Source organism: Somniosus microcephalus, chromosome 2 (assembly GCF_052327205.1).
Source record: "Somniosus microcephalus isolate GS21.2 chromosome 2, FLI_Smic_1.0, whole genome shotgun sequence".
Taxonomy (NCBI): Eukaryota; Metazoa; Chordata; class Chondrichthyes; order Squaliformes; family Somniosidae; genus Somniosus; species Somniosus microcephalus.
In genome coordinates, this window is record NC_140988.1 from 316577722 (window position 1) to 316600200 (window position 22479).

The 22479-nt window shown below is 46.3% G+C and overlaps 1 protein-coding gene across 1 annotated transcript in view; it reads left to right on the plus strand.

Annotated features, from left to right (window-relative positions):
- The window catches only part of amacr (alpha-methylacyl-CoA racemase), a 116664-nt gene extending 99291 nt beyond the window's left edge, over positions 1–17373 (plus strand). The window contains exon 6 of the mRNA XM_085974194.1: positions 16909–17373. Coding sequence (XP_085830320.1) covers positions 16909–17318 — 410 coding nt within the window. The 3' untranslated portion in view covers positions 17319–17373. The remainder of the gene's footprint in view (positions 1–16908) is intronic.
- Positions 17374–22479: the final 5106 nt, after the last annotated feature.

Sequence of the window (22479 nt, forward strand, 5' to 3'; positions counted from 1 at the left end):
CAGGCACTGCTGCATCATTATTTCATAAAACGCTTTGGTGATCATAGAATCAAAGAATGGTTACAGCACAGAAGGAGGCAATTCGGCCCATTGAGCTTGTGCCGGCTCCCTGCAAGAGCACTTCAGCTAGTCCCGCTCTCCCGCCCTTACCTCGTAGTCCTGCAGATATTTTCCTCTTAGGTACTTATCCAACTCCCTTTTGAAAGCCACAATTGAGATTGCCTCCACCACCCTTTCAGGCAGTGCTTTCCAGATCCTAACCACTTGCTGAGTAAATTTCTTTTTGTCATGTCGCCTTTGTTAAGGGAAGGTCGTGTCTGACAAACTTGATTGAATTTTTTGAGGAGGTAACAAGGAGGGTAGATGAGGGTAGTGCATTTGATGTAGTGTATATGGACTTTGGCAAGGCTTTTGATAAGGTTCCACATGGCAGACTGGTCACGAAATTAAAAGCCCATGGGATTCTGGGCAAAGTGTCAAGTTGGATTCAAAACTGGCTCGGAGACAGGAAGCAGAGGGTAATGGTTGATGGATGTTTTTGTGACTGGAAGGCTGTTTCCAGTGGGGTTCCGCAGGGCTCAGTACTAGGTCCCTTGCTTTTTGTGGTATATATCAACGATCTTGACTTGAATATAGGGGGTATGATTAAGAAGTTTGCAGATGATACTAAAATCAGATGTGTGGTTGATACTGAAGAAGGAAGCTGTAGACTGCAGGAAGATATCACTAAATTGGTCAGGTGGGCAGAACAGTGGCAAATGGAATTCAATCCGGAGAAGTGTGAGGTAATGCATTTGGGGAGGGCTAACAAGGAAAGGGAATACACATTGGCCCAGTAATTCCGTTCCAAACGCATGAGTACGGTCGGGGTACTCACGCGTCTGGCCGGAGGAAATGCCGGTTTTCAGCATGCACAGCGCATGCGGGGAAAACCGGCATTTCCTGTCCTCTGAACGAAGGGGTTCAGAGGCACAGCGCGTGCGACTGCACAGGCAGCGCGTGCGCAGTGAACTTCGTCGATTTCATTCATGGATTCAGTGAGGTTAAGTCCTTACAACTTACACATGAAATAAGCATGTGTAAAGTTGCTCCAGAGGCTGCGGAGGAAGATATATTTTATCGTGGAGCTTCTGAAAGGCAATATTTTTGTTTGGGAAAGGGAGGAAAGTTATTTTAAGAAATGCTGAGGTAAGTTTTAAAGTTTAATTATTTTTTTTTTTAAACGGGTTTTCAGTACTGTAGGTAGAAGGAGCAATTGTGGCTGTGTGAATTGAATTTGCTGTGTTTATTAAATGTGAAAATGACTTCTAAAATGAGTAATGTAACATTTCCAACATTTTTAAGAAAGAAACTTTTCATCAGTAATATATTCTTTTAAGTAATTATGTATGTATGTCCGTATATATTCCTTTACGTATATGTATGTATGTATATATTCCTTTACTTATGTGTATGAATGTATGTATTTAATTATGACTTTCAGAGAAAGTAACTTATTGGAAAATCATAATTAAATACATACATTCATACACATAAGTAAAGGAATATATACATACATACATATACGTAAAGGAATATATACGGACATACATACATAATTACTTAAAAGAATATATTACTGATGAAAAGTTTCTTTCTTAAAAATGTTGGAGTCATTTTCACATTTAATAAACACAGCAAATTCAATTCACATAGCCACAATTGCTCCTTCTACCTACAGTACTGAAAACCCGTTTTAAAAAACAAAAATAAACTTTAAAACTTACCTCAGCATTTCTTAAAATAACTTTCCTCCCTTTCCCAAGCAAAAATATTGCCTTTCAGAAGCTCCACGATAAAATGTATCTTCCTCCGCAGCCTCTGGAGCAACTGTACTCATGCTTTTTTCATGTGTAAGTTGCAAGGACTTAACCTCACTGAAAGCATGAATGAAACCGGCGAATTTTACTGCGCACGCGCTGCCTGTGCAGTCGCACGCGTTCTGCCTCTGAACCCCTTCGTTCAGAGGACAGGAAATGCCGGTTTTCCCCGCATGCGCTGTGCATGCTGAAATCCGGCATTTCCTCCGGCCAGACACGTGAGTACCCCGACCGTACTCACGCGTTTGGAACGGAATTACTGGGCCAACATTTTACATGTCAATAAAATGAAAAATTTAACAATTGCACGATTTGCCCCCTCGCATCTGCGACTGAGGGTCCAAGGAGGTGCATTGCGAAAGAGGTCATCGTCGTACGTATCCTCACACTGTTCCCTTTCGGGAACTGTATGAAGTGGTGGAAGGATTTCTGGCCACGTTAACGCTCCTTCTGTGACCATAACCATCTTCATACCAGCCATTAGGGTGGTTAGTCCTATGGCGTGAGGGTTTTACGGGCTCCCACAACCCATCTGAGGTGGGGGGACCACCCACACCCGCGGACGCAAGTATCCCGCTGGATGTCCACCCAGAATTTATAGTTGGAGCTCTGACTCCACTTGCCGGGACTGTCTGGAGCGGGGTTCGAAACCCTACTCCTTCTGGCCCAGCGGCAGGGATGCTTACCGCTACGCGAAAGGCCCACTCCGCGCAAAAGGTGACACCCATACGTTTCCTGCGCCTTTTCCCTCCCCGTGACTGGAGCCCTATGCTGCCACTTGAAAGACCAAGCTATCATCTGTCCCTTTTGCGGCGCCTTGGACTTCTCATTACCAATGATGAGCAGGCGCTGCGCCTCCACCTCGTTGAGGAGATTGCTGAGGTCATCATCAGTTCAATTGTGAGTTCTTTTAATGCCGTGAATTGTGCTCATTCCAGCCATTTCACGTTGCTAATCGGAGTGGGCCTTTGGCGTAGCGGTAGGATCCCCGCCGCTTGGCCAGACGGGGTAGGGTTTCGAACCCCGCTCCAGACAGTCCTGGCAAGTGGAGTCGGAGCTCCGGCTCTAAATTCTGGGTTGACATCCAGTGGGATATTTGCGTCCGTGGGTGTGGGTGGCCCCCCCTCCTCGTATAGCTTGTGGGAGCCCGTAAAACCCTCCCGCCATAGGACTAACCACCCTAATGGCTGGTACAAAGATGGTTACGGTCACGGAAGGAGCGTTAATCACGGCCATAAATCCTTCCACCACTTCATACAGTTCCCCAAAGGGAACAGTGTGAAGACACGTATGACGACGACGTTGCTAAATAAATAAATGGAATGAAAAAAATTCTTTCAGGGCTTTTAAAAGTCTTTAAATTGCTTTAATTCTGTTTAAAACTACTTCAGATTCTTCAAAATAATGTAAACGTTTTTAAAAGTTTATAAAAGTTACCAAAAGCTTCATTAAAATACCAAAAACCTATTTGAAATGCTGCTCTGCATGTAAAAATGCTTTGCAGCTTGTGAGAAACATTGGGGGCGTGTCCTATTAAACTGAGACCTCAAGGGGCGTGTCTCAGTTGCACAGTGCGCTCCAGGCTTCGCGCTGGCTGCACTCCTGGGCGGCGTGACGTCAGACGCTGCCCGGGATTCTTCTCTTTCAAAAAGGAATTCCAGGCGTCCCTGGAGGTGAACGGCAGGCGCGTCGGGTAAGTGCAGATCGGGGGCTTGCACGCGCGGCAAGCCCCCGATCCGAATTTCTGCCCCATTAAATGGTAGGACACTGAGTAGTGTAGAGGAACAAAGGGACCTTGGAGTGCATGTCCACAGATCCCTGAAGGTAGCAGGCCCAGCAGATAAGTTGGTTAAGAAGGCATACGGAATGCTTGCCTTTATTAGCCGTGGCATAGAATACAAGAGCAGGTGGGTTATACTTCAACTGTATAAAACACTAGTTAGGCCTCAGCTAGAGTACTGTGTGCAATTCTGGTCACCACATTACAGGAAAGATGCGATTGCACTAGAGAGGGTACAGAGGAGATTTACAAGGATGTTGCCAGGAGTAGAGAATCTTAGCTATGAGGAAAGACTGGGTCTGTTTTCCTTGGAACAGAGGAGGCTGAGGGGAGACCTTATTGAGGTGTATAAAATTATGAGGGGCATAGATAAAGTGGATAGAAAGGACCTATTTCCCTTAGCAAAGGGGCCAAAAACCAGGGGGCACAGATTTAAAGTAATTGGGGGAAGGTTTAGAGGGGATTTGAGGGGAAATTTCTTCACCCAGAGGATTGTGGGGGTCTGGAACTGACTGCCTTAAAGGGTGGTAGAGGCAGAAACCCTAACCACATTTAAAAAGTACTTGGATGTGCACTTGGGATGCTCTAACATGCAGGGCTATGGACCAAGAGCTGGGAAGTCGGATTAGGCTGGATAGCTCTTTGTTTTGCTGGCGCAGACATGATGGGCCGAAATGGCCTCCTTCCGTGCTGTAACTTTCTATGATTCTATGATTCATTGGCTCTTTTGCCATTCACCTTAAACCTGTATCTTCTGGTTCTCGGCCCTTCTGCCAGTGGGAACAGTTTCTCTCTCTCTACTCTGTCCAGACCCCTCATGATTTTGCACACCTCTATCAAATCTCCTCTCAACCTTCTCTGCTCTAAGGAGCACAACCCCAGCTTCTCTAGTCTATCCACGTAACTGAAGTCCCTCACCCCTGAAACCATTCTTGTAAATCTTTTCTGCACACTCTCTAAGGCCTTCACACCCTTCCTAAATTGCGGTGCCCAGAATTGGACACAACAACACACCGGTCCTGTTGGTGCCGGATATCAAAGAGTTTCCTGTACAAGGCACAAGTCAGGAGTGTGATGGCATGCACTCCACTTATCTGGATAAGTGAAGCTCCAACAACACTCAAGAAGCTCACACCATCCTGACTTGGAAATATATCGCCGTTCCTTCATCGTTGCTGGGTCAAAATCCTGGAACTCCCTCCCTAACAGCACTGTGGGAGTACCTTCACCACACGGACTACAGCGGTTCAAGAAGGCGGCTCACCACCACTTTCTCGATGGCAATTAGGGATGGGCAATAAATGCTGGCCTTGCCAGCGATGCCCACATCCCGGAACAAATAAAAAGATCAGACAGACATCTGATGACTGCTACTGGAACTAGGGAGGTGTTAAAAAGACAAAACTAACCTTTCAAGAACCGTGATTGATCCATTCCAAAAGACTGGCTTTAGGTCCCATACAAGCATCCCAGCATCCAGCTATCTAGTAGGATTACTCTTCAATAAAACAGACACAAGGAGTTGCTGTTTTTCAAAGTACTGATACAGGAATGTGAAAGTCTGCTGTGGCTCTCCCATGGCCTCACATAAACCCTGGCTTTAGATTTAGAGTCAGGTGTCCAAGCTCCTACAAATATCAGCTGGATCTCACAGAAGTAACCAAATGCTCAATGATCAGAGGACAAATTTCTTCCACTTGCTGTTAAACACCTTACAGATCAAAACTTTCTTGAAAGCCATGCATCTGCCATTGAAGTTTTGGAGACATTGCTCTTGAAAACAATACCATTCTCATGTACATAAGCATTTTTCCTCTTCCTCAAAATTGTCCCTTGTTCCTTTGCTTTTCTTTTCAGTATCTTATTTCTCACTTTCTACTTGGGCTGGCTTGTGCCTTGGTTCTTCTGTTGCTTTACACTGGGGCCACCTCACCACAGAAATCAACTATTTACAGGTGCAAGTGGACAAGAATTTCAATGGGTGTTAAATAGTGAAAGTTATCATCGTCAATCATTCCTAGCTTTTATTCCATTAAAGTCCACATTCACTACTTTTGCCATAACTCACACACCTACCGCTTCTGAGTGGTCCCATTTCTACCAGCCAACTTCAGGATGATAACAAAGTATGCCAAGTAAATGTATTTATGCTTCACCGTGAACATGCACTGAAAGTTGATTTATTCAATGCATGTAAACAGTCCTGCCTTCCAACTTGATATTTTCCTTACTGAATAATTAGGGGGTAAAATCGAGTTGCGCCCCCTTTGGGGCGGTAACTTCGCTGGGTGCTACTTTTAGCACCCTGAACAAATTAGCGCCCCCGCGGCCGAAATTGAGTGGTAGAGCCCCAGGAGGGAAGCAGGGTGCTACTGGAAGCACCCCACCTCCCTCTTGGGGCGCTGCGAGGGAATATCGCGGTACTGTGTACCGCAGCGTGTTTCGCCGCGGTATTGCAGGCCTTCCTCCCCTTCTTAAAGGGGAGGGGCCTTGCGCAGCATGACCCGGGGCCCATGTGGGCCACCGGGATCGGAGTGCAGCCGGCACCCTGCCGGGGGAGGGTGCTCAGGAGGCCAGGGACAGCAGCGGAGGCAGGCGGCCAGCAATTCATTGGCACTAATCCCCTTCCCACCTCGGGGAGGCGGGTCCCAGTGCGGGTCAGGTACCCGCCTCCTTTGAAACTGGCATGGGTGCGGGATGGGTTTGTTTTTTGACAGATGAATTGTCAGCATTTGACAGCTTTGAGAAGTTGTCAAACACTGACAATCTCTGTTCTAAGGTGAGCCCTTGTACTGAAGGCTCAGCAAACCTCTTTCCTGAGCAGAAATCAGATGGCTGCTGCATCTGAGAAAGCGGCAGCCATTCGGTCATCTCTGCCGTTGAGATGAGGCACCTCCGGATCCCCAAGGGTTGAAGCCTGCAGGAAGAAGCAAAGGTAAATAAACTTTTTCTAACACTTTACACTCACCTCTCATACTTACCTCTCCACACGTGCACCTATCACTCACCTCCACAGCGGACTTTTCAATCCCTCTCACCCCCGCAGACCCACATAGAAACATAGAAGATAGGAGCAGGAGTAGGCCATTCAGCCCCTCGAGCCTGTTCCGCCATTTAATGAGATCATGGCTGATCATCCAAATTCAGTACCCTGTCCTTGAATATATTTAATGAATTGACCTCAACTGCCTTCTGTGGTAGAGAATTCCACAGGTTCACCACTCTCTGGGTGAAGAAATTCCTCCTCATCTCAGTCCTAAATGGCTTACCCCTTATCCTTAGACTGTGACCCCTGGTTCTGGACTCCCCCGCCATCGGGAACAGCCTTCCTGCATCTAGTCTGTCTAGTCCTGTTAGAATTTTATAAGTTTCAATGAGATCCCCTCTCATTCTTCTAAACTCTAGCGAATATAAGCCTAATCGACCCAATCTCTCTTCATATGTCATTCCTGCCATCCCAGGTATCAGTCTGGTGAATCTTCGCTGCACTCCCTCCATGGCAAGAACATCCTTCCTCAGATAAGGCGACCAAAACTGCACACAATACTCAAGGTGTGGTCTCACCAAGGCCCTGTACAACTGCAGCAAGACATCCTTGCTCTTGTACTCAAACCCTCTCGCTATGAAGGCCAGCATACAATTTGTCTTTTTAACAGCCTGCTGCACCTGCATGCTTACCTTCAGCGACTGGTGCACAAGGACACCCAGGTCTCGTTGCACTTCCCCTTTTCCCAATCTATTGCCGTTCAGATAATAATCTGCCTTCCTGTTTTTGCCACCAAAGTTTATAACCTCGCATTTATTCACATTATACTGCATCTGCCCAATCACCCAACCTGTCCAAATCATACTGGAGTTTCTCGGCATCCTCCTCACAGCACACACGCCCACCCAGCTTTGTGTCGTCTGCAAACTTGGAGATATTACATCTAGTTCCCTCGTCTAGATCATTAATATATATTGTGAATAACTGGGGTTCTCGCACCGATCCCTGCAGTACCCCACTAGTCACTGCCTTCCACTCGGAAAAAGACCCGTTTATTCCAACTCTTTGCTTCCTGTCTGCCAACCAGTTTTCTATCCAAGTCAGTACCTTACCCCCAATCCCATGTGCTTTAACTTTGCATGCCAATCTCTTATGCGGGACCTTATCGAAAGCCTTCTGAAAGTCGAAATACACCACATCCACTGGTTCTCCCTTATCTATTCTACCAGTTACATCCTCAAAAAATTCCAGTAGATTAGTCAAGCGTGATTTACCTTTTGTAAATCCATGTTGACTTTGTCCGATCCTGTCACTCTTTTCCAAGTGCTCTGCTATTACATCTTTTATAATGGACTCTAGCATTTTCCCCACTACCGATGTCAGGCTTACCGGTCTATAATTCCCCATTTTTTTCTCTACCACCTTTTTTAAATAGTGGGGCCTGCTCCGCCATTCAATAAGATCATGGCAGATCTGATTATTCCACATTCCCGCCTACCCTCGATAACCTTTCACCCCCTTGCTTATCAAGAATCTATCTACCTCTGCCTTAAAAATATTCAAAGACTCTGCTTCTACCGCCCTCTGAGAAAGAGAGTTCCAAAGACTCACGACCCTCTGAGAAAAAAAATCTCCTCATCTCTATCTTAAATGGGCAACCCCTTATTTTTAAACAGTGACCCCTAGTTCTAGATTCTCCCACAAGAGGAAACATACTGTCCACGACCAATACTGTACACAGTACTCCAGATGTGGTCTCAGCAATGCCCTGTATAACTGAAGCATAACCTCCCTACTTTTGTATTCAATTCCCCTCGCAATAAACGATAACATTCTACAGTAATTCCTAATTACTTGCTGTACCTGCATAACCTTTTGCAATTCATGCACTAGGACACCCAGATCCCTCTGCATCTCAGAGCTCTGCAATCTCTCACCATTTAGATAATATGCTTTTTTATTCTTCCTGCCAAAATGGACAATTTCACATTTTCCCACATTATACTCCATTTGCCAGATCTTTGCCTACTCACTTAACCTATCTACATCCCTTTGTAGTCTCCTTATGTCCCCTTCACAATTTACTTTCCTACCTATCTTTGTGTCATCAGCAAATTTAATAACCATACCTTCGGTCCCTTCATCCAAGTCATTTATATACATTGTAAAAAGTTGAAGCCCCAGCACTGATCCCTTGCCAACCAGAAAATGACCCATTTATGCCTACTCTCTGTTTCCTGTTAGCTAGCCAATCTTCTATCCATTCCAATATGTTACCCCCTACACCATGAGCTTTTATTTTCTGCAATAACCTTTGATGTGGCACCTTATCAAATGCCTTCTGGAAATCTAAGTACAGTACATCCACCGGTTCCCCTTTATCCACAGAACATGTTACTTCCTCAAAGAACTCCAATAAATTGGTTAAACAGGATTTCCCTTTCACAAAACCATGTTGCCTCTGCCTGATTACCTTGGAATTTTCTAAATACCCTGCTATAATGTCTTTAATAATAGCTTCTAACATCTTCCCTATGACAGATGTTAAGCTAACTGGCCTGTAGTTTCCTGCTTTCTGTCTCCCTCCCTTTTTGAATAAAGGAGTTAATATTCGCTATTTTCCAATCTAATAGAGCCTTCCCCGAATCTAGGGAATTGGAAAATTAAAACCAACGCATCAACTATCTCACTAGCCACTTCTTTTAGGACCTTAGGATGAAGTCCATCAGGACCCGGGGACTTGTCGGCCCGCAGCTTCAACAATTTGTTCAGTACCACTTCCCTGGTGATTGCAATTTTCTTGAGTTCCTCCCTCCCTTCCATTTCCTGATTTACAGCTATTTCTGGGATGTTACTTGTATCCTCTATAGTGAAGATCAATACAAAATACCTGTTCAATTCAACTGCCATTTCCTTATTTTCCATTATTAATTTCCCAGACTTGCTTTTTATAGGACCAACGCTCACTAAGTTAACTTTTCTTTTTTAAATATCTATAGAAACTTTTACTATCTGTTATATTTCTAGCCAGCTTTCTCTCGTACTCTAATTTTTCTCTCCTTAATAATCTTTTAGTCATTCTTTGCTGTTTTTTATATTCTGTCCAATCTTCTGACCTGCCACCCATCTTTGCGCAATTATGTGCTTTTTCTTTAAGTTTGATACTATCTTTAGCTTTTTTAGTTAACCACGGATAGTGGGTCCTCCCCTTGGATTTGTAAGGTTTACACTCTGTTCCAAGCTGGACCTATGGGGTGGCAGAGTGCAAGAAATGTAATTTTAATGTGAGGATTATTCTAGTCAGGTGCCTTATAAGCGCTGTGCAAGCCACCTTAGGAAGCAGCTATTGTTTGAATGAATAAGCCTCAGTGTTTGCCAGAAGCCTGCTCCCTGGCTTGCCAGTCACAATAAAAAGTACGCTTAAATAATTTACTTACCGTGTGCTTGATAATGGGCTTTCGGAGAAGGTGTGCATGGTACTATCTCCTGACAAGTAGACTTTTGCACAATTTTGTGAAACAATTTAGGATATGGCCCAAAGACAGCTTTGTCATTTAACCACGTGAGATGCAATTGATCCACAATCAAAGTTTAACTTGCTCTTTGTGGTGAAACTATTAAAATTCATGTTAGAAATTTTATCTCGCCTAATTTCAGTGATTCACATCGAGAGTGGATAAACTTATTTAATTGCTATGCTATGGCAATGGAAGGTGCAGAGATGTCCTGAAGTTATCTTATTTAGATGTGAGATCAAAAGTTGCATCATAAAGAGTAGCAATTATTGTGGTATGAGTTGGGTTAAGTCCTGGAAATGTGAGTGCGTTGGGAAGCTAGTTCCAACCCGCCAACTTCTGCATTTAACCCCCTCGGGAGAGGTGGATTGTCAATTTCAATATGTTAATTGCTCAATTACAGCAATATTAACATGGCTTTTGCAATTTAACACTGGGTCCACGGGTTTCCTAGGCTTCTTGGAACTCGCCAGTGAAAGCAGGGCAAGAACACAGTGGCAATTGAGGGTGCTGAAGACACGACAGGGAAATGTGCTAATAAGTACTGCCACCTCATAGCTGGTTTCTTGCCTGCTTGTGTGAAAGGCTTTGTTCACAGTACTTTTACTTTTACAACTTTGGAGGTGTCAGCTACACTTTGGCGGTTTGTACGTCTGACCTGCACTTGAAGCTCTGATCTATCAGGTCAGCATGGGTGCCGCTTATGCTGTGTTACTTTGGACCTCAGATGGAGGACCAAGATCAGGAGCAGCAACAGCCTGCTGCTCACAGACCTGCAGCTCCGCAGGAGAGAGAGGATCAGCAGAGAGATGCAGCTCACAGAAGGCCATATCCAACACACAGCAACTACAGGCAGAGGGTAAGCTTCCTAGACATGTCGGAACACCAGTGGCTCAGGTGGTAAGACATTTGCAGCCTGCTGGAACAAGACCTTACTGCCAAGTGGACCTGGTGGCTACACTTTACCAGTGGCTGTCAAAGTCACCACTGCCCTCACTACTTTGCCTCTAGATCCTTCCAGGGCTCTGCCGGAGACATTTGCAGGATCTTGCAGTTGGCGGCCCACAAATGCATAAGAAGGATGACTGATGTCTTGTTTGCCAGGGCCGGCAATTATGTACACTTTTCCTGCGATGGCGCCAGTCAAAATGAGCGGGTGCTCGAGTTTGCGGCTCAGGCTGGCTTCCTACAAGTGAAGGGTGTCATCATCTGCACGCATGTAGCAATTACCCAGATCACCCAGGAGTATTCATCAACCGCAAGGGCTTCCACTCCATCAATGTGTAGCTGGTGTTTATGCAGGTGTGCACAAGATTTCTTGGCAGCTGCCATGATGCTTTTGTCCTGTGGCAGTCCACCCTCCCTGATCTCTTCGCACCTCTAAGCAGAGTTACCGGCTGGCTGCTCGGCGACAAGGAATACGCAGTTAAAGCGTGGCTGATGACAGCCGAAAGGATCCCAACCAATGAGACCCAGGCGAGATACAATGAAAGCCATATGAAAACTAGATGTGTCATTGAGCAAGCCATCGGAATGCTGAGGATGCGCTTCAGGTGCTTGGATAGATCTGGGGGCGCCCTTGAGTAGGCACCATCCAGGGCCTCTAGAATGGTCGTGGTGTGCTGCGCTCTGCACAACATTGCACTGCAGCAAGGTTTGGACCTGCAGGAGGAACAAAGCACAGAGCCTCTTTAGACGATTCAGAGGAGATGGAGAAGGAGGATACGGAATGTGATGCGGCCAATGCACCAGCAGCTGAGCTCATTGCTGCTTGGAATGCCCTCATTAGTGCAAGGTTCACAGGTTCCACTAGTCCACCCATCTGACAACCACATGCAAGAGCCACTCCCCCCCCCCCCCCCCCCACATGACAATTAACAAATACCAGTCCTGCAAACAACCAAGCATCCCTTTCACAGGCCCCATTGCTCGGTGTCAATTCATGTCTTACCATTCATCACAAGTGAAAAGGCCACTTGTCAGGCAGCAACCAAAAATAAGCAGGATGGGAAAGTGGTGGAAAGAAATAATATTTATGTGGCTCAAAAATAAAACCGAAACTTGCCACTCTAACATTGTTTAACACACACGTGCATATCCTTGTACGACTACAAATCTTGACTCTTCCTCTTTCTAGCACTTCTACATGGTGCAACCCCTGTGGCTTCAGCAGAGTTAGAGGCAGGCTGCTCAGATCCCTGCTCTGATGCTGAGATGCTCTTGGCCAACGTCCTCTGGGTTTTGGAGCCCATGAGGGCCCCGCCAAAGACTGCTCCATCTGCACCTGCGGAGGGGCAGACTCGGCCATCGGGACACGAGGCAGCATATGGGGTACTGACTATGGGGTGGGGGTCACGGCTACGAAGTTGGAACGCTTTGAGCTGAGTCCCCACTTCCATGTCCCCTGGAGAAAACTTTCCTGCAGATCAGTGGGGAAATGAACAGCCAAGGCTAGGTTATCATTCACCCTATTTAAGGTGGCATTCATAGTGTTCAAGCCATTGGTGAAGACCTCCATGTAATTGTTTGATTGGCACATTTGATGCTCCAAGCAGGTGGCCACTCTTTCCATGGACAAAGACATCATCGCAAAGGCCTGCAACATCATGCCACTCATGCTTGAGACAGACTGACTCCAATCTCTGTGTCAGCGTGCACAGTGCAGCTGGAACACCTGCCAGTACATCGCATATTCATTGCTGCTGCTGCATAAGTATCCTGTTCGTCGACGGCCCCCAGGGTCTAGCTGAGCAGATCTTGGAGCGTCCTGCGGCCTCCGACCCAGATTCTCCATTGTTGTCCATCTCCACTATCTGCTCTTGCTCACTTGTGATGTGGGAGTCACCAGGTGAAAACCCAACTATCTGCCTTACTGGTCCCACCGAAGTGCAAGTATCTGAGCTGGTGCGTGGGGTTGGCATGAGTCCTGTGATGGTGCACCCTCAGACAGTGAGCTCCTCTGAGGAGTTGTCGTAGTCATGGGCGACCTGGACCAAATACTGCTGGACGCGTGAAGGTCCTGTGGGAGGTAAAAGACATGAATGAGTGAGTACTGTGAAGGTAAGAATGCTTGAAGTTATCATTATGCACATGATCGTATTTCAGTGGCTGCTGACGTCAAGTCCACATGATTAAGTTTTGTATGCCATGTGGCTGCCGGATATTTAATTGTGTCACCAGGTAGCTGGCAGGCCCCCATCTCCGACAGCCAGGCAAGCCGAGACTCCACTGATGTTCAGCGCCTCTTCCTCTGTAGCTATTAGTTGCAAGATGGCTGGAATGCTTTCGGCATTGAATCCTCCGGTTCTCTGTCACTCCCTTGTGTTCTGTGCTCTCTTCTTCCGCAAGGAGGGAAAGAAGAGACCTATGAATGAGAGTAATGGGATGTGTTCACCCGATGGATGGAGAGCATTTGTTGAAGGTGACTGTGAGGGAGGGACGTGACATTGCTAAGGATGAGGGTGAGTGTCAGTTGTGGATGGACAGATGGGGATGTAAGGAAGTGCATAGACAGAGAAGGCTAGGTGCACCTGCAAGGTAAGTTGGTGTGAGGAGTGATGTGGTGGAGTAGGCTTGAGCAGGAAGAGTGAGGGGGTTGGGGTGATGCGCACAGCATGATGTAAGTGAATGTGCCACTCTACTCGCCTTTCCTGCCCTGCTTAGATCATTAAACCACTTTCGTCATTGAATCCACGAGCGTGGCACCGGGTCCCTGCTGCTGACCTCATTGTCAACCTCCAGCCACGCCTTCTTTGTTTCACCTGCAGGCTTGTTTCACCTGCAGGCTTCTTCCTCCCGTCAGTAGGAAAGAATATCTCCCTGCGGGCCCTTGCAGCCCCCAGCAAAACATCCAGGGAGTCGCCACTAAAATGAGGCACAGCCTTTGAATGTCTGGACTCTGTTCTGCCAATTACTTCAGTTGTGCACCAAACTCCATGAAATTGCATATTTGGAGTGTCCCTTTAAAAACTAAAGTTGAAATTCCTTCATGCGGGTCGTCATCATGGCCTCTCATGGTTGGGAAACCTGGAAATTTAATGATAATGAGGTGGCTGGGTTAAAAAGCCACCGACCGACAAGCTGCACTTAATTTCGGGTTTCCTGTGCGATACCGGACCCCCGCTCCCAGTGTGTCGCGAAGTTAAAGTCCAGCCTTTTGTTTTTGATCTTGATCCTGAGAAAATACTCAGCAACTAAATCATTAACTACAGCAGATGCATTACAGAGTTAATATTACTAACCTACACTTATTACTTAAAGCTTGATAGATTTTGGATTTTATAGAACCATTTTACTCTTCAGAATTTCTGTTATTTACTGTGGGACCAAGCTGGCTTTGCATGAATTTGGAAGAAAATGTTATTAACAATGCAGTTGGTATTGTTATTTTCATGAAATTCGCCCTGCAGTAATGTGCTTGGCTGAACACCATCTCAGCAGATAACCACATGATCTCGCAACTGACACTAGTTCTTGGAGCACTGGCATTATTCTCAAACAGTCCTGTGTATTTTGTAGAAATGGAATGTGTCTGACTTCATTAGCAGGGAAGATCTCAATACTTAGTTGTGATTAGTTAGATGGTGAAGTCTTCCACTGTTGAACACTAATTCCAGGTTGAATCTGTAGTGACAAATCTAATCCATGTTGGACTATTAGGCTGCAGTTATATTAAAGTCAGTGTGAAGCCAAAGCAGTGCAAGCCTACTGGAGTTTTTTTTTAATTCATTCACGGGAAGTGGGCGTCGCTGGCAAGGCCAGCATTTATTGCCCATCCCTAATTGTCCTGGATAGGGCTGAGCATCTTGGGTGTTTTTGGAGCTGTACCCATCCAGGCAAATGGAGATTATTCCATCACACTCCTGACCTGTGACTTGCAGGTGGTGGAAAGGTTTTGGGGTGTCAGGAGGTGAGTCACTCGCCACAGAATACCTAGCCTCTGACCTGCTCTTGTAGCCACAGTATTTATGTCCAGTTAAGTTTCTGGTTAATGTTAGCCCCCAGGATGTTGATGGTGGGGAATTCAACGGTGGCAATGCCATTGAATGTCAAGGGGAGGTGGTTAGACGCTCTCTTGTTGGAGATAGTCATCGCCTGGCATTAGTGTGACGCGAATGTTACTTGCCACATATTAGCCCAAGCTTGGATTTGGTCCAGGTCTTGCTGCATGTGGACACAGACTGCTTCATTTTCTGAGACTTTGCGAATGGAACTGAACTTCTTAGGCAGTCCCTCGGAATCGAGGATGACTTGCTTCCACATTAAAAATGAGTTCGCAGGTGACTGATGAGTCCAATGCGGGACCTACAGTCCCTGTCACAGGTGGGGCAGACAGTGGTTGAAGGGGTGGGTGGGTGGGGTTCTTTGGTTGACGTGTGCTGCTTGCGCTTGGCTTCCGCTTGCTCCCGACGAAGAGACTCGAGATGTTCGGCGCCTTCCCGGATGCTTCTCCTGCACTTTGTGCGGGTTTAGGCCAGGGATTCCCAGGTGTTGGTGGGGATGTTGCACTTTTTCAAGGAGGCTTTGAGGTGTCCTTGAAGTGTTTCCTCTGCCCACCTGGGGCTCTCTTGCCGTGTCGGAGCTCTGAGTAGAACGCTTGTTCTGGGAGTCTCGTATCGGGCATGCGGACAATGTGACCCGTCTATCGGAGCTGATCGAGTGTGGTCAAAGCTTCGATGCTGGAGATGTTGGCCTGAGCAAGAACATTGACGTTGGTGCGCCTATTCTGCCAATGGATTTGCAGGATCTTCTCAGGGAGTCATTGCCTCGTCTCTCCCTCTGGGGCTGCTCCCTTCGATGTAGATTGGGGTGTGTCCCTCCCCCTGCCACTTCCTGTAATCCACATTTATTTAGCACCATTAAGACAGGAAAACAGCCAAAGACACTCCACAGGAGTATAATCGAACAAAAACTGACACCAAGCCAAAGAACAAGATATTGGGAGGGGTTAGTCAAGGAGATCGGTTTTAAGGAGGGTCTTAAAGGATGAAAGATAGGGTGATGATTTAGGGAGGGAATTCCCTAAAAACACAGATGAAAATTTAGGCCTATATCTTCTGAAAAGATTTCTAAGCTGAGAACCACACACCTTTTTATAATTATTTTTTGGTCAGTAGGGTAGCTGACATATGGGAAATCTGCCACCATGCTTAAGAATATCCAAACCAAATTACTAAGAAATCCACGTAAGCAGAGTTTCAATCTACACAACTTGGAGTGTGAAGTTTCTTCCTGTAGGAACTCATCTTATTTACTGAAGCTCAGACAAATCTTAGTTACAGATAGGTAAGAGCCAAGGCTTAGGGACCCCAAGTGTGTATATGTGCTACTTACCAGCACAAAACACTGAGCTTCCCACTGCTTGTCCAGCAAGGTTCACCCTTCTCTTTTTGGCTTACTAGATAGCGCTCTCGCCTCTGAGTCAGAATGTTGTGGATTCAAGCCTCACATAATCTTGGCTGACACTTCAGTGCACTACTGAGGGAGTCTCAACAATGCAGCACTCCCTCGGTACTGCACTGAAGTGTCAGCCAAGGTTTTTTGAAAGTTAAACTGAGACACCTAAATGCCTGCTCAGACCCCATGGCATTATTCAAAGAGCAGTGAATTCTCTCAGTATTAATCACTGTTCTTTTTAAAAAGAACCCTTCAAAGTCAGTATTCTGAATTCAATGATAGTATTGTTTTTATTCTCTAATCTAAATTTAACGGTTTCTCCTTGTGCAATTGATCCTGTGACTAGCTGCTGTTTTCTGTACGTCACTGTAGGTCTCGGCTTGGATTCCACCAAACTTCCCCCTCAGATGAGCCAGTCTGACTGGCCAGAGTTGAAAAGAATTTTTACAGAAGCATTTGCTGCAAAGAGTCAAGAACAGTGGACTAAGATCTTTGATGGGACAGATGCTTGTGTCACTCCTGTTTTGTCTTTCCAAGAAGCTTTCAATCATCCACACAATCAAGAAAGAGGATCTTTTATTACTGATGTGGAAGGACAAGTCAGTCCTAGGCCAGCTCCTCTTCTGTCCCGGACCCCAGCCACTATCAGCCTGGAAAGAGACCCAGAAATAGGAGAACACACACAACTTGTGTTAACTGAAAATGGTTTTGCCAAAGAGCAGATAAATAAGCTGCAGTCTGCTGGGATTATTGAATGTAATGGACCAAAATCTCATTTATAACAGAAATTTACATCTATTACTTCAATATGTTATGGCAATAAAATTTAATGCCTTAGTACAGTGAAATGATTTGCCACTGTTTTTCAATTTTATTCATTACTAAGTTAAACAATTGAGCCAAATGTTATCTAACATAAGCATCTACACAAAACAAATTAACTCTATCGTATGCTTTCAAAAAATACCACATTGGGAAAGGTGAAATTAAATGAATAAGATACTCATATTAGTTTTTGCATATGTGTTGGCCTAGAATATTTGTCCGTTTAGCCACCGTTTTCAGGCACTAAATGGCCTCCTATGCCTCCAATATTGTGGGCAGGAAGCACATGCCCATTATGAGCCAGTAGTGTGCAGCCTCCTTATATTTGCAAATAAGGGGCTTAAGAACTGTTTGAAGCCCCCACTGCCAGCACAGATGTACTCAGGAAAGCCAGGTCTACATGCAGCCTGGGACCGCCTGTAAGGCTGCAACCAACAGGTAAGATTTTTTTTTAAAAACTGACCTGGATGTAGACTGCTGCTCCCTCCAGACCCGGTCGCCCCCCCTTCCCGACTCGATGGAAATAAGATTCAAGGCCCAATATTGGGGGCGCTTCGAGCGTCACCATTCAGGTGCAGGAATTGATCCCTGTGACCCTGCGCACCAAAGGCCCCAATCTTTAGGTTTATGTTAGGTAATGTTTGCCGCAATGATCTATAACGTTCAAGGCTTCAAAATTTCCAATATATTGCCTGCATTTAGCTGCAAAATAACACTTTTTGAAGTAATCTAAGACTTATGCAATAACCAGCTGCTAAAATTGTACTTTGCTTCACATAACTGTAAAACCTAATAACAGGATTAGTCTATCTAAATCCATCTGTGCATCTGGTAGGAATTTGTGGAAAGATATCATGTTGAACTGGCTTCCCGGATATAACTTACCACTACTTACTCCACTCACTTCCTCCAAATCAAAGGTGTTGCTATGGGAACCCGCATGGGTCCTAGCTATGCCTGCCTTTTCGTGGGATATGTGGAACCTTCTTTGTTCCAGTCCTACTCAGGTCCCCTCCCTCACCTCTTTTTCCGGTACATTGATGACTGTATCGGTGCCATTTCCTGCTCTCGCCCTGAACTAGAAAATTTCATTCACTTTGCTTCCAATTTCCACCCTTCCCTCACCTTCACATGGTCCATCTCTGACACTTCCCTTCCCTTCCTCGACTTCTGTGTCTCCATCTCTGGGGATAGGTTATTGACAAACATTCACTACAAGCCCACTGACTCCCACAGCTACCTGGACTACACTTCCTCCCACCCCGCTTCCTGTAAGGACTCTATTCCATTCTCCCAGTTTCTCTGTCTCCGCCACATCTGCTCTGACGATGCCACCTTCCATACCAGTGCTTCCGACATGTCTTCCTTTTACCTCAACCGAGGATTCCTCTCTACTGTGGTTGACTTCTGCCCTCACCCCTGCCCCTCCCTCCCGGAACCACAATAGGGTTCCCCTTGTCCTCACCTTTCACCCGACCAGCCTCCACATTCAATGGATCATCCTCCGCCATTTCCGCCACCTCCAGCGTGATCCCACCACCAAACGCATCTTCCCCTCACCCCCCCTTTCAGCATTCCAAAGGGGACCGCTCCCTCTGCGACACCCTGGTCCACTCCTCTACCACCCCCAACACCCCTTCCCCTTCGCAACACATGCCCTTATACCTCCCCCCCTTCCCACTGTCCAGGGCCCCAAACACCCGTTCCAGGTGAAACAGCGATTTACTTGTACTTCTTGCAATTTAGTATACTGTATTCGCTGCTCACGATGCAGTCTCCTCTACATTGGGGAGACCAAACGCAGATTGGGTGACCGCTTTGCAGAACACCTCCATTCAGTTTGTAAGGGGGACCCCGAGCTTCCGGTCGCCTGTCACTTTAATTCTCCGCCCCATTCCCACTCAGACCTCACCATCCTAGACCTCTTACATTGTTCCACGGAAGCTCAGCGGAAGCTCGAGGAACAGCACCTCATCTTTTGATTAGGCACTTTACAGCCTTCTGGACTCAACATAGAGTTCAACAATTTCAGATCATAACCTCGGCCCCTATCATGTATATTTTTTTCCACACTTTTTGTTGTTTTTTTTTGTTTGTTTGTGTTTTCTTTTTTCTCTTCCACATGGCAGCTGTCTTTCATTCTGCCAGCGCAATTTACACTTCATCTAGAGCCATCTTTTGTTTTTTAACCTGTCCCATTACCATCTCCTTTTGCCTTGAATATCCTTTAATGTCTCTTAACCTCTCCTGCCTTCTATCCTAGCACAGACCTTCCCTTTTGTTCTTTCATCCCCTCCCCCCTTTCCCAGCCACTACACTTGCTTAAAAATCTGTTCCATTTCCTGCATTTTTCCAGTTCTGACGAAAGGTCATCGACTTGAAACGTTAACTCTGTTTCTCTCTTCACAGATGCTGCCTGACCTGCTGAGTATCTCCAGCATTTTCTGTTTTTATTTTATAACTAATTCCATACTTCGTCAGAACTATGCATCCCATTGTGTCTGTGCTGCCTCTTGCAAGAGCAATCCAAAATCAATCCCACTACCCTGTTTGATCTCTCTTTATCTGTTTCGGATGGTTTTTTAGATACATTTTCGAGATATGGGCATCACTGGCAAGGCCGGAATTTTTTGCCCATCCTTAGTTACCCTGCAAAGCTAGTGATTGGCCTTCTTGTGACACTGCATTCTTTGTGGTGAAGATGCTCCCACAATGCTGTTAAGTAGGGAATTTCAGAATTTTGGCTCAGCGATGACGAAGGAACGGCGATTATGTACCCAGGCATGTCTCCTGCCACTGGAGTTTCTCCCCTGATCCTTATTGTTTTCAGTTCAGGCTCCTTGGTGCCACACTCGGTAAAATGCTACCTTGATGTCAAGAGCAGTTCCTCTCAACTCACCTCTGGAATTCAACTCTTATACCCATGTTTGGACCAAAGGCTGTAATGAGGTCTGAAGCCAGGTGGTCCTGGGGAACTGAGTATTGGTGAGAAAGTTATTGTTAAGTGCTGCTTGATAGCATTGTCAGTAACTCCTTCCCTCACTTTGCTGATGAATTGGAGTAGGAAATAGGGCCGTAATTCTTTAGCCACCTAACAATTCTGCATAAAGGCAGTTCTCCAAATCTCTCTTCTCGCTCTTTGTGAACTGACGAACCCTTGTCATGTATACCCGTGAGCATTGATTTTGAGTCATGGGAAAATCGGGACTCCACATACCCATGGTACACGTGTGTCCAGAGAAAGCACAAGTGGGTGTGGCCTGGCTGGATTTACCGACACACACTCCTCTGTTTTATTAGAATAGTCTCATGGAAAGTGTGTACAGGGAGTGTAGCCTCAGTCTGGCGGCTTGCAGAAAAATTGAGCAGCCAGCAGCTATTAGACAGCAGCTGAGCCTTAACAGGGAGACACTTCTTGGCTGCAGTTTAGAGCTGCATGGGAAACACTCCAGAATTCAGCTCTGATGCATTCATTGGAGGTGCTGATGAGGGATGTGTGCCAAAGGAGGACATGCCCCTACAAACAGACACCCAATCTTTCTGTAAAAAATCACCTGGTCAGGCAGACCTGGGAACAAATAAGTGAAAAAGTTCTATGGCAACAGAAGTGCCAAAGTAAGAGTATTCACTTCAACATGCATGCATAGTCATCCTCTACGTAGGTCACTCCCAAAATGTAACTGACCTTTTCCTGTACTGTCTAAGAAAGGTGCCTTATTGACACTTGATAAGTCAACAGGCCTGCATTTCCATGTTTTTTTACATGGAAAATGACAACTGGGAAATTGGGATATGGAATTAGAGGCCTGGTATTCCAACCTGTGCTCGCAATTAGCACCCAATCTGCTGCTTCAGAAATATTTGACCCTTGGGGCCGAATTTTAATCTGCAGGAACATGTGGGTTTGGTTGTGGGTGGGGGGTTAAAACCAGCGTAATTGACAGTGGGTCGGGAAGCCGGGTCCAACACGCTGACTTCCGCATTTCACTCGAGCGCAGGAGGAAGGTCAGGAAAGCAATAGTGATCGAGGATTCAATAGTTCGGGGAACAGACAGGTGTTTCTGTGGCCGCAGACGTGACTCCAGATTGGTATGTTGCCTCCCTGGTGCCAGGGTCAAGGATGTCACTGAGCAGCTGCTGGACATTTTTTTAAATTATTTGTTTATGGGATGTGGGCATCGCTGGCAAGGCCAGCATTTATTGCCCATCCTTAATTGCCCTCGAGAAGGTGGCGGTGAGCCGCTTTCTTGAACCGCTGCAGTCCGTGTGGTGAAGGTACTCCCACAGTGCTGTCAGGTAGGGATATACTTCTAAGTCAGGATGGTGTGTGACTTGGAGGGGAACTTGGAGGTGGTGGTGTTCCCATGCGCCTGCTGCCCTTGTCCTTCTAGGTGGAAGAGGTCGCGGGTTTGGGAGGTGCTGCTGAAGAAGCCTTGGCGAGTTGCTGCAGTGCATCTTGTAGATGGTACACACTGCCGGTGGTGGAGGGAATGAATGTTTAAGGCGGTGAATGGGGTGCCAATCAAGCGGGCTGCTTTGTCCTGGATGGTGTCGAGCTTCTTGAGTGTTTGGACCAAGTCTGTAATGAGGTCGGGAGCCGAGTGGTCTTGGCGGAACCCAAACTGGGCATCAGTGAGCAGGTTATTGGTGATTAAGTGCCGCTTGATAGCACTGTCGATGACACCTTCCATCACTTTGCTGATGATTGAGAGTAGACTGATGGGGCGGTAATTGGCCAGATTGGATTTGTCCAGCTTTTTGTGGACAGAACATACCTGGGCAATTTTCCACATTTTCGGATAGATGCCAGTGTTGTAGCTGTACTGGAACAGCTTGGCTAGAGGCGCGGCTAATACTGGAGCACAAGTCTTCAGCACGATAGCCAGGATGTTGTAGGGGCCCATAGCCTTTGCTGTATCCAGTGCATTCAGCCGTTTCTTGATATCACGTGGAGTGAATCAAGTTGGCTGGCTTCTGTGATGGCGGGGACCTCAGGAGTAGTCCGATATGGATCATCCACTTGGCACTTCTGGCTGAAGATGGTTGCAAATGCTTCAGCCTTGTCTTTTGCACTCACTTGCTGGGCTCCACCATCATTGAGGATGGGGATATTCATGG